The sequence below is a fragment of the Trichosurus vulpecula genome, chromosome 5 (genome assembly GCF_011100635.1).
Source record: "Trichosurus vulpecula isolate mTriVul1 chromosome 5, mTriVul1.pri, whole genome shotgun sequence".
Lineage (NCBI taxonomy): Eukaryota > Metazoa > Chordata > Mammalia > Diprotodontia > Phalangeridae > Trichosurus > Trichosurus vulpecula.
In genome coordinates, this window is record NC_050577.1 from 104,913,357 (window position 1) to 104,926,994 (window position 13,638).

The 13,638-nt window shown below is 38.4% G+C and overlaps 1 protein-coding gene across 1 annotated transcript in view; it reads right to left on the reverse strand.

Annotated features, from left to right (window-relative positions):
* LOC118851010 overlaps nt 1–13,638 on the reverse strand; it is a 269,319-nt gene that overhangs the window by 26,902 nt on the left and 228,779 nt on the right. The window contains exons 159-164 of the mRNA XM_036760604.1: nt 12,129–12,217; nt 10,870–10,919; nt 7,952–8,122; nt 6,376–6,528; nt 3,266–3,460; nt 1,355–1,509 (exon numbers count right to left, since the gene is read on the reverse strand). Of these exons, the coding sequence (XP_036616499.1) occupies nt 1,355–1,509; nt 3,266–3,460; nt 6,376–6,528; nt 7,952–8,122; nt 10,870–10,919; nt 12,129–12,217 (813 nt within the window). The remainder of the gene's footprint in view (nt 1–1,354; nt 1,510–3,265; nt 3,461–6,375; nt 6,529–7,951; nt 8,123–10,869; nt 10,920–12,128; nt 12,218–13,638) is intronic.

The following is a 13,638-nucleotide window of genomic DNA, read 5'->3' on the forward strand; positions in this document are numbered from 1 at the left end:
GGAAACCTTGAGTTCAAATACGACTTCTGACACTAACTAGCTGCATGACCCTGGGCAAGTCACTTAACCACTGTTTACCTGTTCACTCATCTGTAAATGGGGGTAATAACAGCACCTAACTCCCAGGGTTGTTGTAAGGTTCAAATGAGATAATAAATGCAAAGAGCTGAGCACAATGCCTGGCCCAGAGTAAGCATGACATTAATGTTAGTTGTTATCATTATCCCAATCCCTCAAACAGAAATCTAATTACACATACTCATTTATCTAGCTCCCCTCCTAGGCACTTACTTCTTTTCCCTATCCTACCATTACCTTTCTCCTGTTAATTAGGGTGGACCAGCTGTTTCTCAGGGAAATTCATGTTGGTCTTTTTGACAACAGATTCAACTTAACAACAGGCAGTAAACCCTAGGATGTCTGGGGAATTAATTCAAGCTTCTGGTAAATTTGGGGGCCTGAGACTCGGTGCCTAGGAAGAACTTGTTTTTTACTGTTGTTATTTTGTTGGGTTAAATTTTTACTGGTTTGGCTTTCTCTCCCTGGATTATAAAAAAGATTGGTATTTTCCTCAAGTTCTACAAGTTTCATGTGGACGTATTTGGAGTATTTGGTCTAGGTCTTCCCTGCATCTGGGCATGTACAAAGCTTAATCTCACTCTATTCTACACAGGAGATAATAGAGTTGTCTTCCCTACATCTGGTGAATGATTTTCACATTTTTGCCATGAGAAATAATAATGCAGAGTGATTTTATAGATCATGTACTTGGTAGAATGAAAACATTATTTTTTTTACTTTCTCCCGATATGGACACAAACAATACCTAGTTTGACATTTTTTTAGTGATGAAGAAATTCACAAAAGCAGAAGTTGTCCATAAAAACTTAAAGCAAGTGCCCCAATATATACCCGAATCTTGCTCTGACAGGTTCACTGGCCCTTCAAAGTCATGGATCTAAAGGGTGCTACATATTTAAAATTTTTTTTACAGATTTTGGGTACAGAAGTAGAAGAGACAATGCAAGTTTCCTCCCATAGTAATATTCTATCACCATGGATTTCTTGACTGGAGTCATAGAAAACATTATAGTTGAAAGAAACCTTATACATTCTCTGATAAATTTGGCTCACTTTATGAATTAGGAAAGTGAAGCCAAGGGATTTAAAGTCACTTGTAGAATTTAAAAAAAAATACTATTTATTTGAATTTGGCCAAGATTGACTTGAATCCAGATCACTAGTTTTTGGTGACCAAACCCAGTAGCTCATTCCATGATTCCAGAAAACAGGGACAAGTCAAAATGTGGATTGCCCACTTATGCCCATACATATGGAGCAGAAAAATACTTACATCACAGTGCCTGTGCTTTTTCGGCGGATCTCAATTCCAAATGGGTTTTCCTTGATGATCACCTCATACAGAAGATTTTCAGGTTGGCTGACGGGGGAGCTTGGAATATTTAAAGGCACTGGGACTTCATACCTTTTGTTGTTGGGATCATCGATCTAGGAAACAGAACACCATTGTCTCCATAAATAACTTGGGACTTACACACTTGTGGTCTTAGAATCAGATGCTCCCAACTGAATGCTGACTTGATACCATGGTTGTAGGGGCTCAATCAGCTTTTATTCCTGAAGTAAGGCATATATGATAAGAGGAGTACTATCATTCAATTCCTACTTTTCCAGTATACATTGACCCCTTTGTGATAAGGCCACCATAGTAGTTCTACAATGAACTATAATTTTGTTACCCTCAAAATCTTACTAGGTTACATATAGTATTTTCAAAGGACATCAAGTATTACTACAATGAGACTGTAAGTTCCTTGAGGGTAAGAAGTGTCTCCTTATTGTGTCTGTAGCCCCAGTGTTTGGCATAAAGTAAATACTTAATAAGTGTCCTTTCATTCACTCATTCCTTCTTGTGAAGTTAGAAATCCTGTATTGCAAACCTCACTGTACAGATGAAACTAAAGCCATAAGATCTGTGACTTTCACACATAATCTCTAATGTCCTTTCTACTTCTAAATCTATGATTCTATGATGTCTCTACACAGCAAAGATATGGACTTCACCTTAGGCAGAGAATTTTTGTAGAGTATATCTCCAAATAAACTGTTTTACTCTGCTGCCTCCGTTATCAAAATTGGCCTTTCAAAAGACGAATTTAGATACTAAACTTTATTTAGAGGAGGGGGTTAGGGTCACAGAGGATGTTAATTGGGTTATGTAAGGTAACAGATTATGAGCTCCTTGATGGAAATTAGGTCATTCATGTCTCTCTTAACCAGTGCCTATCATACCACAATGTATACAGCAGGCATTTAACATACCTCAAATGAATAATGTTGAAAAAATTAAAGTTGAGGTGGTCACAATAATAGTGAATAACTATAGAGAATTTTACAGGTTCCACATCTCTTTACCTTGTTACCTCATTTGAGGTCAATCACAATCCAAACAAAGAATACTATAGGGATTATCAACCCCATTTTACGGATAAAGAAACTGAAATTAAGTGGCTTCACAATAGTAACACTTCTGCTAAATATCAGGAGATAGATTTAAATGAATGTCTTCTTGACACCAAGACCAATATTACATCTGTTATGATACACTGCCTTTCAGAATATCTATGAAGCAGAGGTGAGAATTCAGTTGTCTCTTGAATGGTGTACCCATTGAGACTGAGGTAGGGAGAGATTAAGAAGACAGCCTGATTTGAGAAAAATAGTATATTATGCATGATTTATTTCTTGTTCAAATACAAAATCATGGAATTCCATGTCAAATTACTATAACAAGTGTTCCATCATCTCTTTGCTACCTATCATAATGTCACTTAACCTTCAGTGATGGAAAAAAATACCATGTCCACCATGAGAGCCCATGAACCAAGTGTTTGCTTTTTCTTTCACACCTCTTATAGCTTTAACACTTTAAACACCACTCCCATCATACTTAAAATTTCCTGCCTCATAGCTAGTTTTCTTTTCTGACACTTCCAAGCCCCGCAGAGCACCTTGCACATAGTGGATACTAAATAAGTTTAAGACCAAGTTGTCTCGTCCATTATATTGTAAAGTCCCAGAGCTCAGGAATTGCTTTTGCCTTTCCTTTTATCCCAACATATTAGCCCACTGGCTAGCACACAGTAACCACCCAATAAGTGCTAGCTGATTGGGTTGCTGATTGAATAAATATTGCTGATTCCTATGAATCTTTCTGTTAATAAGAGCCCTAAGTTGAACATACCTTGAACTGTAGCATGTTGTTTGTATGGAAAGTCACCTCCAAGCGAAGCTCATCGATGGGAGTAGAAGGATAGTAGCTGTCCCCGGGAATTCGGGAGATAGTTGCTGTTAGGCCTGCTGGTGTACTCTGAATGTTAGAGGCAGTATAATAATATTTGGTGATATAGCAAGAAGGGACTCCAGAGGAACTGGTTGGCTGAAAAATAAAAACATTAGAAACTCATGAGAATGACAAAACTGGAGGAGAAGTACATCATATCTAGCCCCATCTCCTTCAAATCTTCTTAGATTATTGTTCCAATGTTCAATTCTTAGGAAATTCTTCCTAGTAATTTTATCTATCCTGTTCAATGAGGTTTAAGTCATTGCTTTCTTCAATCTTCTGTGGCTACGGAGAACTCAAAACTTCTATCCATTGGTCATGTTCTTCAGTCATCTCTTCATTATTCCAAGTTCAATACTGTATTATGAGTCCAGAGAGAGAAGTTGCCAAGTCCCATCATGTCTTCCTTCACCATTCACCATTTCTCACCTAGACCCTTTCCGCCCACACAGCCGCCTCTGTGATAGACTCTCATCAGTTCATACTCATGCTATTATAATATCCTTTTTTTAAAGTTGTTCTCATATCTTCTTTTCACAACACAGTTATTTCCCCTCTTTTCCCCACAGAACCATTCAATTTAACAAATGGTATTTTTTAAGTGGAGAGAGAGAGAGAGAGAGAGAGAGAGAGAGAGAGAGAGAGAGAGAGAGAGAATTGAGAAAGAAAAAGAAAGAGAAAGAAAAGAGGGAGAAGGAAAGAAAGAAAGAAATAAAATAGCAAAGTTTGATGGAGGACAGAAGGGAGAGAGGGAAAAAAAGAAAAAATATAGAAATCAACAAAATTGATCAACACATCAAAAAAAGTCAGGAAATATTCCCAGGGGATAATACTTATACAATTTCTGCCTCTTAAAAATGGTTAGGATGGAGGTGTTTTCACATATTCCTTGTTTCAGAAATTTACTGTTCCTATTCAGGCATTTCAGTCATATCTGTCTCTTCATGACCCCATAGGGTTTTTCTTGGGAAAGATATTGGAGTGGTTTGCTATTTCCTTCTCCAGCCCATTTTATACACAAGGAAACTTAGGCAAACATGATTAGGTGACTTGCTGAGGGTCACACAGCTAGTAAGTGTCTGAGCCTGAATTTGAACTCAGGTCTTCTTGACTCCAGGCTTCTGCTCTATCTACTGGGCCATCTAACTGACCTGAAAGATCCTTCTATTCTGTTTCCCTGCCCCAAATCCCTTCATCCTTAATCACATCCTCCATTTAGGGGCCAAAGTGATTTTCCTATAGCATAACTTAGTCCATGTTACCCAACATTACACTAAATTCCAATGGTTTCCTATTACCTCAAGGATCAAATTTAAAATCTGCTGTTTGCTATCTAAAGGCCTTTCATATCCTGGTTCTTTCCTACATTTCTAATCTACTTATGCTTTATTCCTCACATACTCAATGATCCAGTCTCAATGACGTGACTGTAGTCCCATTAAATCATAGTTATCTCCACCCCATCTCCATGCCTCTAAACTGGCTATCGTCCACACCTGCAATTCTCTGTCCCTTCCCCAGACTCTTGGACCACCTTCTATAGGAGGCCTTTTCCGGTTACACCCCAACCTCTGCCAAACTGTTAGAGCATTTCTCTCTTAAACTGCTTTATACATACCCTACATTCATCTTACATGTAGCAAATTATTAACACATTGTCTCTTCAATTGGAATGTGACAAGCAAGCAGACAAAGACTTTATTTCCTTCTTTCTTTGTATCCCTGATGATTAGCACAGTGCCATGGACATATTAGGCATTACATGAATTCTTCTTTAGTTCCTGAGATGCATTGTCCTGTCAGCACATGAGATTGTAGAAGTTTCCCTGAAACATTATTTTCCCACAGAAACAAAATGAACTACAAATGTGTGTGTGTGTGTGTGTGTGTGTGTGTGTGTGTGTGTGTGTATTTCACTAGAGTTTCCAAAGTTCTTTCATTTATTAACTCCTTTAATTCTGCTAATGACCCTGTGGGATAAATATAACAGAATTTCTTATCCTCATTTTACAAATTAGGAAAATGAGACTAAGAGGAATTATGGGGCTTTCCCATCACAGAGCTTATAAATATCAGAGTTGGGATTTGAAGCAGGTCTTTTCTGATTCCAGATACAACACTTATTCAATTACTCCCCAGCAGTTTTCTTTCCAAGGTCTTCTCTTGGCTTCTCTTTCTTCCACACTTACCACTCAATTCTCAGAGGAGCCTCTTCCCCTTACTTCTCTGAGTTTGAATCCAAAAGAAGACTGATATGAGTACAAACCAAGAGCAAAAATTCTTCATACAATCTTTGTACCACAAGGATACTTGTGAGTAACCTGTCAGTATTTTACCTTTTGTCCAATGTTCTGGTATCCTATCCTAAGGATTTTCTCACTCAAGGGCATGATTTAGACTTACACTGAGTCACAGAAGCAATACAATTTACTCCCTAGCATGGTTGCACAGGGGAGATAATTCAGCCAAGTTTGTAGCTAATTTCTTGTGAAGTACAATATATTAATGTAGTGCCATGGGCTAGGTGGGCATAGAGAATGGATCCTCATATATGCCCAGAGATAGGAAGCTTCTTGACTTCATAGGGTCTTCCAGAACTGAGAGACCCTACCCTTATTTACACCCTTACCTGATTAGCTAAACATGAAGCATATAGAAACCAAAAACCCTACAGAGATGCCCAGAGATACCACTTGTATGATAATAACCAGTTGTCTCCTTAGTATTTCCGCAAACATAAACTTCTCTACAATGGAGACATCAGGGGGTCCTTAGGTAGCTTACAGGGAGACACTGAATTACCTTTGCCATGGTTGATCCCTCTCCTGGTTCTTCTGGCAGAGATTTGCCTCTCATCTCTGTCTAACCTTCTTTATCTTGCCTAATCTCATTAAAATGGGGGAGGAGGCACCAATATGATGAGTTGAAAGTGAAGTAAAGGAGAAAGGGACAAGCTTATAGTCTTTGGAAGTGTGTATGTATTTGTATTTGTGTGTGTAAAATCTTACCTCCCAGGCACAGTTGCGCAAAAGACAGTTTTCTTCATTGACACCATCTTCATCAGGGTAGCAATCGAACTTTTCTGTATCTGTGATGTCATTAGACCATTCCACTGTGTATTCCTTCCCCAATTCAAGGTGAAGCCCTGTGATGTTACCGACCTGTCAAGTCAGAATGGATGTTGCAAGTCAGGGAGAGTCACCATTTCTATCATGCAAAGAATCTTTCCTTTGACCACACACAAAACTGGTCCTCTTTATCACAACTGTGATGGAATCCCCCGATGTCTTTCCCTTCCTTTCTTCTCCCATCCAAACTAAGAATTGCTAAGATCACACAACATGTTATTTCACAAAAAAAAATAACCAGCAAAGTTTCTTTGGCAAAGAGCTGACCTTATGTTGAACAAAGCTGAATCATTGACTCAATCAGTCCTGCATAAACAGGGGACTGGACAAAAGGAACTCCAAATTCCTCAAAATTTCTAACTCGGGTTCTATGACTCTAATCTTACATATTCATTCAAAGCTAGATAGTTTTAGAAGGCTTGATAGAACAGTGGGAAATAATAAGCAAAATCATTGTGACTCTTTCATAGAATCCATTAAATAACATGTTATCTTTTGAACCAGACAGTAAAGACAGGTTTCCATTATGATCTTGCTCCTTTTGGGTGCAGTCCTCATCATTCTCAATGGAAGCCTAGCTATTCCTTTGTCTCAAATTCTATTGTAGCCATTCAAAAGTTGAGAAGTACATTACAGAAATCTCAAGGGGTCAGAAGATTTTCAAAATATTACCACTTGGGGGCACCTCTGAAGAAATGTTTTCCCAGTGAGAAAGGTTTTCTAAATCATTGTCAAGAGCTATGCTCCAAAAAAATCTTCCACAAATTTGTATGCTGATGAGGGATATTCCCATTTCACATATCTTTAAAGTACAATACAAATTAGACAAAACACTGAATGGAAAAGTGAAAATGAACATCTAACCTTAGCAGGGGTATTAAAAAATAAGAGTACTTTTAATAACATCCAAAGGGATCAATATTAATGAATAGTGAAGAAAAAGAATTGCTGATGGTTCTCCTGTTTCTAGAGTTTTCGCACTTTAGAAAGGCTATTTTGGCCTTTCAGTCAATAATTGGTGTAAAATAAAGACAGCCATGGAAAAGGGCAAATGGAGAAAAAGCAAGCTGACATTTGCTTGTGGACATTTTTAGAGGAAAAAGCAATCTTGATATGTGACAGAGACTTCTTGGTTTTACAAGAAGGCAGCCTTGAAGTTAATGTCCACTTAACTCTAAATCCTCTAACATCTACATGTTCATTCCCAATCCATTCTTATACCTGGAACATATAACAGTGACCTTGAAGAATCAGGAAAATCTGAAATAATTTAGGATGTCTTCTGTATACATGAACGTCTAAAATGAATTTTAATAAGATTCACAATTAAACATCAGTTAATACGTAAAATAAAAATGCTGATGCTTAAAGGTGTGAAACAGGAAAACCTAGTTTATACAGAACAATTGATTGGTTTAAATGTACAATAAATGAGAATGATAAAGGAAATAGTTACCTTTGTAGCAGAATCATAATTGATCTCAACATTAGACTGGACTGGAACATTATTTTCTGTCACAACAACATTAGTTGGTTTGACGTTCAATCCAAAGATTTTGACCTCTTCAAATGCTAGGCCATCTGGATCATTGTAGTTCATGTGCACAACCTTGACATCTAGGCGATTCTAAAAGATACCCAAAGGCAGTGCCCAGGTTATCCTGCCCTACATCCAATTCTATAACAACTACATTCTCCAAGACACCCAAAGGACAATGATGTCTATTTTACTTCCTCTGGCAAGTGGAGGGAGAGATTGTATTGGGACGGAGGGAGAATACTAGTCCTAACACATTAGTAGTGGGTCTCTTGCTTTAAATCAAACAAGCAGCAGCTCCATCAGGGAGATGGCTGAAAAGACTGGAATTCCTTGCTGTGTTAGAATGGATGCTATCATGAGCCTTCTCTTCTCCACTCAATAATGAGTAAGCTCATGGTGGCTTTAGACAGCCACATTTGAATTCTGGCTCCTGGTATACTCTCAGGATTCTCTAGACATTTACTTAGTAGAAGGATGAGCTTTCTGAGTGATGTGTCCAGTTCTGTACAACTTCTCTGTCCAACCGATTCAAGAAACAAAAAGAATTTCATCTTGGAAAAAAGGACAAGGTCTGTGAATCTGTCTACAACTTATGCATACTTTGTCAGACTGTAGGAGAGAAGAAAGAAGTAAAGAAGGCTGGACATCAGTGGAAGTGAAGGAGTCCTATGATTTCCTGTCTTTATGAAACATCGATTGTGGAAACTATACCAGGCCAGTAACTCATCTGTAACTTTCTTCATAAAGAGCTACCTGGTGCACCAAAAAGTTAAATAACTTTCCAATGGCCACACAACTCAAATGTGTCAGAAGCAGGACTAAAAGTCATAGCTTCCTGATTTCACAGATGGCCCTTACCCATTATAACACACAATCTCTATGAATAAATGATTCATGTATTTATATGTTCACACATGTTTCTATTTAGAAATGTTACCATACAAGTAGCAAGATAGTGACCACAAACTGCTCTCTACGTACTTTCATTTAATAGCTCATGGGTTGTACTGATACATGTCATACATGCAAAGATATATATTTTAGTCACTAAATGCAAAACTTGTTTTAGTGATGTCTTTGTCTAAAAGAAACTCTCCATCACAATTCCATCACTTGGAAGTAATGCAAATTTTTTGAAAGGGTTTGATGTTCTCTGATTTTCCTTTGAGAGTTTGAGAATATTCTCAGGTTAACAGAAATTTTAATTTAAAGGTGAATCGAGAAAGGGGAGGAGGACTTATTACATGTGCAAAGGAAAGGAGAACATATTACATTCCAAAAGTCAGGATGTTGTTTCACAACACTGTTTGAATTACAGATGAGTGATTAAAGCAATCATAGTGGTTATGACTTCTGACAGGTTAGGAGCTAGAGATATTAGGTCAACTACATTTGTAAGCCAGAAGTAAACACTAAAATGACACTTCCCGAAGGAATCTAAAAAGTATTGTCAATGATCACGAAGTCTTGGGTAATAAACTGAATTTCATAAGGGCACAAGCTGTATTTTCCCCATGGCTGTCCACTAAAGGAAGTGATTATGGAAAGGAAAGATTAATTTGGGAACTGGACAGCCAACTAAGAAGATGGTATCTCAGAATGATATTCATATTGCAATGAGGGAACTAGTTGATTAGCTGTGTGACTTTGAGCAAGAAACTTCATCTCTTTTCCTCTCAGTTTCTTCAACTCTATAATGGGGATAATCATAGCACCTACTTGACAAGGTTATTCCCAGGATCAAATGAGATAACGCTTTTTAAAGAGAGCTTAGCACAGTGCCTGGCACAGAGGTGCTATATGAATACTTATTCCTGTTCATTTTCCTAAAATGTTTTTACGAAAATCAGCCAAGGAGGATGAAAGATGGTCAAGAGGGAAATTCTGAAGGCATTAAAAGGAAATAATTCTAGTGAAAAGGAAAACTGGGAATTGTATGGAAAGACTAATGTAGATACATAGGAAACTAACCAATCCACTTAGATTTTGGAAAGAAATGTATGGAAGATTGAAGTGACAGAAGATGAATTAAAGAATGCAGCACAGTTCTGTAAAAATAACATTAGGAATGATATAGTTGAGGCTGCCAAAGAGTCTGAGGACAAAAAATTTAATTCCATTTGGCTTTTAAGATGTATTGGGAGAAAAGGGAGGCTCAGAAAAAGGATGAAGCATTTGACTTTACTGGAAATGTCAGAACACAAATGACTAACAGTGGGTTAGTACTAAAGACAAGGAAGCAGACAGGTAGAGACCACTTACTATCTTTAATGAATTCATTTCACTCAGCCTAGATAAACTATATCATCAGGGCCTAAAATAACCAGATTTATGATTACTAACCTACAGTAGGTGATCTCTGAAAGACTGTGGAAAATAGAAGTACCACAAAACTGAGGCAAGGAAAATGTCTCAATTTTCCAACAACAAAAAAAAAAGTCTGAGGAGAAAAGAGTCTAGTGAATGAAGAGATAAGTGATCTAATAACCAACGTTACAGGTTTAGGGAAAGAGAGGACAGGGAGTGGAGGAATTGGGGAAGGCAAGTGGTTCTTTCTCCTTCCAGGTCTACTGCAACGTGAATTCTCCATTAAGATGAAGTTCCTGAGAAGTTCTTTCTCAACTCTAATTTGAGTTGACAATATGCTCTAACAGGCTCTTTTGGAAGTTGTCATTGTATGCCTTGGACAAAAGGATGGGTCATAGCCTTAAGTCATGGCTCACAGAAGTGTTATCATAAGGTAGGTCTTACTTCATACCATTATTATCAGCTGTCAGTGCCACTAATTGTGCTGAGAAAATGAACCAAGAGTCAAAAGCACCAATAATACTCACCTGACTAGCAGAGAAGGTTGAAAAATAGTAATTCCCCCTTTCATATGTATCTGCAACAAGATAACAGAGTGAATTCTACTGGGTCCTATCATGCCCAGCCTGAGACACATGACACCATTGACTTTTCACTACCTTTGAGGCCCTTAGCCTACCTGGTACTTCCTATCCTCTGTGTTTTCAAGACACTCAAATTTACCCAATGCAATGGAACTACACAGCACCTCCCACATTGTGCCATGAACGGTTTTCAGAAATCTAAAGCTCTTGAAAAGAAGCTTGTGATTGTAGGAGACCAATCTGTGAGAATGCTGAAGAACAGGCATTGATTTCACTTGAATTATTCATATTTGTAAAACGTTAAGACCATGAAGGCAGGAAAAACCAATATTTCTTTGCTCCTTTCAATTTTATCGTTGCTTGGAGACAATTGGGGACCCTTAAATCAGGGTCATTAAAAAAACAACTTTAATCCTTAATTTTCATACTTAACCTTAATTTTCACATCTATGATCTCCAATTATTGTCCTTAGAAATATGATTAAAAGAGAGTAATGTCAGTCTGTTCTTTCATTAGTTGAGAGAGCTCTTGGTTAAGCACTTCCTCTACCGGTCAAGACTGGCATGTTCTTTCCAACTTTAAGAGTTAGAGAGTTGTCTGGGATACTTAGAGATTAAGTGATTTGCTTAGGGCCATGCAACCAGTGTGTGCCGCATGTGGGAATTGAACTCAAGGCCTCCTGACTCCCAGAGAAAGCCATCAAATTAAATGCTGGAGAGGATGAAGTGTTATGTTATAAATCAAGCTTACTTTCTCTGTTTTTATTTCCAACAACTTTTTCTATTCTCCAAGTAACTTTAAGAGATGAATCATAGCCAAGAGACAATATGAAAGAAGGAGATAGAGGGAGAAGAAACAAGGGAGGGGGAGGGCAAAGGAAGGAGAGAGTAAGGAAATGAAAGAAAGAGACAGTAAGGAAGTGAAGAATGGAGAAAGGGAAGAATAGAGGAAGAAGAAGAAATAAAGGAAGAGAAAGGATAGAGGAAGGGAGCAATGAAAGAGACAGGTTAGGAAGGTATGAGAGATAAGGAATAAGAGGAGAAAAGAGAGGGATGAAATGAAGTAAGGGAAAAGAGAAGGAGGGAGAGACTGAGTGAGACATGAGGGGGAAAGGGAGGGGGGGATGGAGGAAGAGAGAGAGAGAGAGAGAGAGAAAGAGACAGAGAATGGTGTCCATTGATCTTAAGAAAATCTAACTTACCAATACTCTGTCCATCATCCCAGAAAAACTCTCCTTCAGCTCTCCCATTGTCAGATAAAGCCACAATCAGTCCCAGGGAATTTTTCCGGCTATAAACATGAGAAATTATAATTAGTCCTCCTCCTTCTCTTGAAAAGTCATTTGGCAAGCCTTTATTAAGCAACTATTATGAATAGGGCACCATGTTCAAAGGAAAAAAAAGGAAATGCTTACTGCATTCAAGGAACTTAGATCCTCCTGGGAAGAGGGTATGACAGCATGTATTATATTATAGCTATTTCACAGATAAGTAAATACTAAATAAAGAGAACATTTTGGGCCTGTTGTGGAGTAGTGGTTGAAACACCGGTTATTGCAGAATTCAGGAAAGATCTTGTATAGGAGCTTACACTTGAGATGAGCCATGAGGGAAACTAAGGGGTTCAAATAAGATCATTCTGATGAGGGCACAGTCTCTGGGAACCCCCTTGAATCTGGAATACAGTCTCTGGGAGCCCCCTTGAACTGTCCTTGAATCTTTCAACTAGATCTGGCCTTCCCCAGAGACTATAGCCTCACATTATCACTAGGCCTAAACCTTGCCCTCTATTGTTAACTATAGATATGCATGCCTTCAGTTACTTCCCAGCCTTGATACTATTGATATCCATGCCTTCAGCTACTTCCCATCCTTAATTCCATTCTCTAGGTTCCTGGACTCTGACTCCACCTTATCCTCCTTAGACTTCCCCTCAAGACCCTCCCCAAACTCCTCCTCTAGTCACCCCAGACCACCCCTCAAGCCCTCCTACAATCTTTGTGTATATAATCTCCATCTTGCCTCCATGAAGGTGCTCAGATTCAATCTAATTCAGTAGGTTGAATCTGGCCCACTTGTGAAAACAGGCATCACAAGGTGGGGAGATTTCTTAAGACAGCCGATTATGGTGAATCCTTAATAAACTTTGTCTTTTCCCTTGGCTGAGAAGGCTTGAGTTGAATTCTTTCGCAGGACCTGGTGCGTCAATATTTTGGGGTGTCAAGCACCTCTCAAACTTTAACCTCTTCAATTCCAGGCATGTGGGACAGACTATATTCTAAGTCACCACTGAGGTGTGAGATGGACTTTCTGGATGTAGAGAAAAAGTAAGTTATTTGAGTTGGTACACAGAAGGTATGAGGTGGAATAACACAGAATCAGCTTGGAAAGATAAGCTAGAGCCATATAGAAATGGGCTTTACATGCTACACATTATACACAGCACTTTATAATCAATCTAAGAGGGAGACAGTGAAACTTTATGAACCTAAGAACTGGGCCTCAGAATTATGGTTTATTCCTCTCAATTGGGCAACAAAGTGGAGGATAGTTAGGAGAGGGAGAGTCTGAATGCAGAAGGCCAATTGGTAACGCATTGTAAAACTCTAGGAGATTGGTGATAAAGGCCTGAATTAGAGTAGAGGTCAGTTAAGTGGAAAGATTATGCCTGATGCCTCCTATAAGGACACTTATGTTCAGAGATTTTTCCCA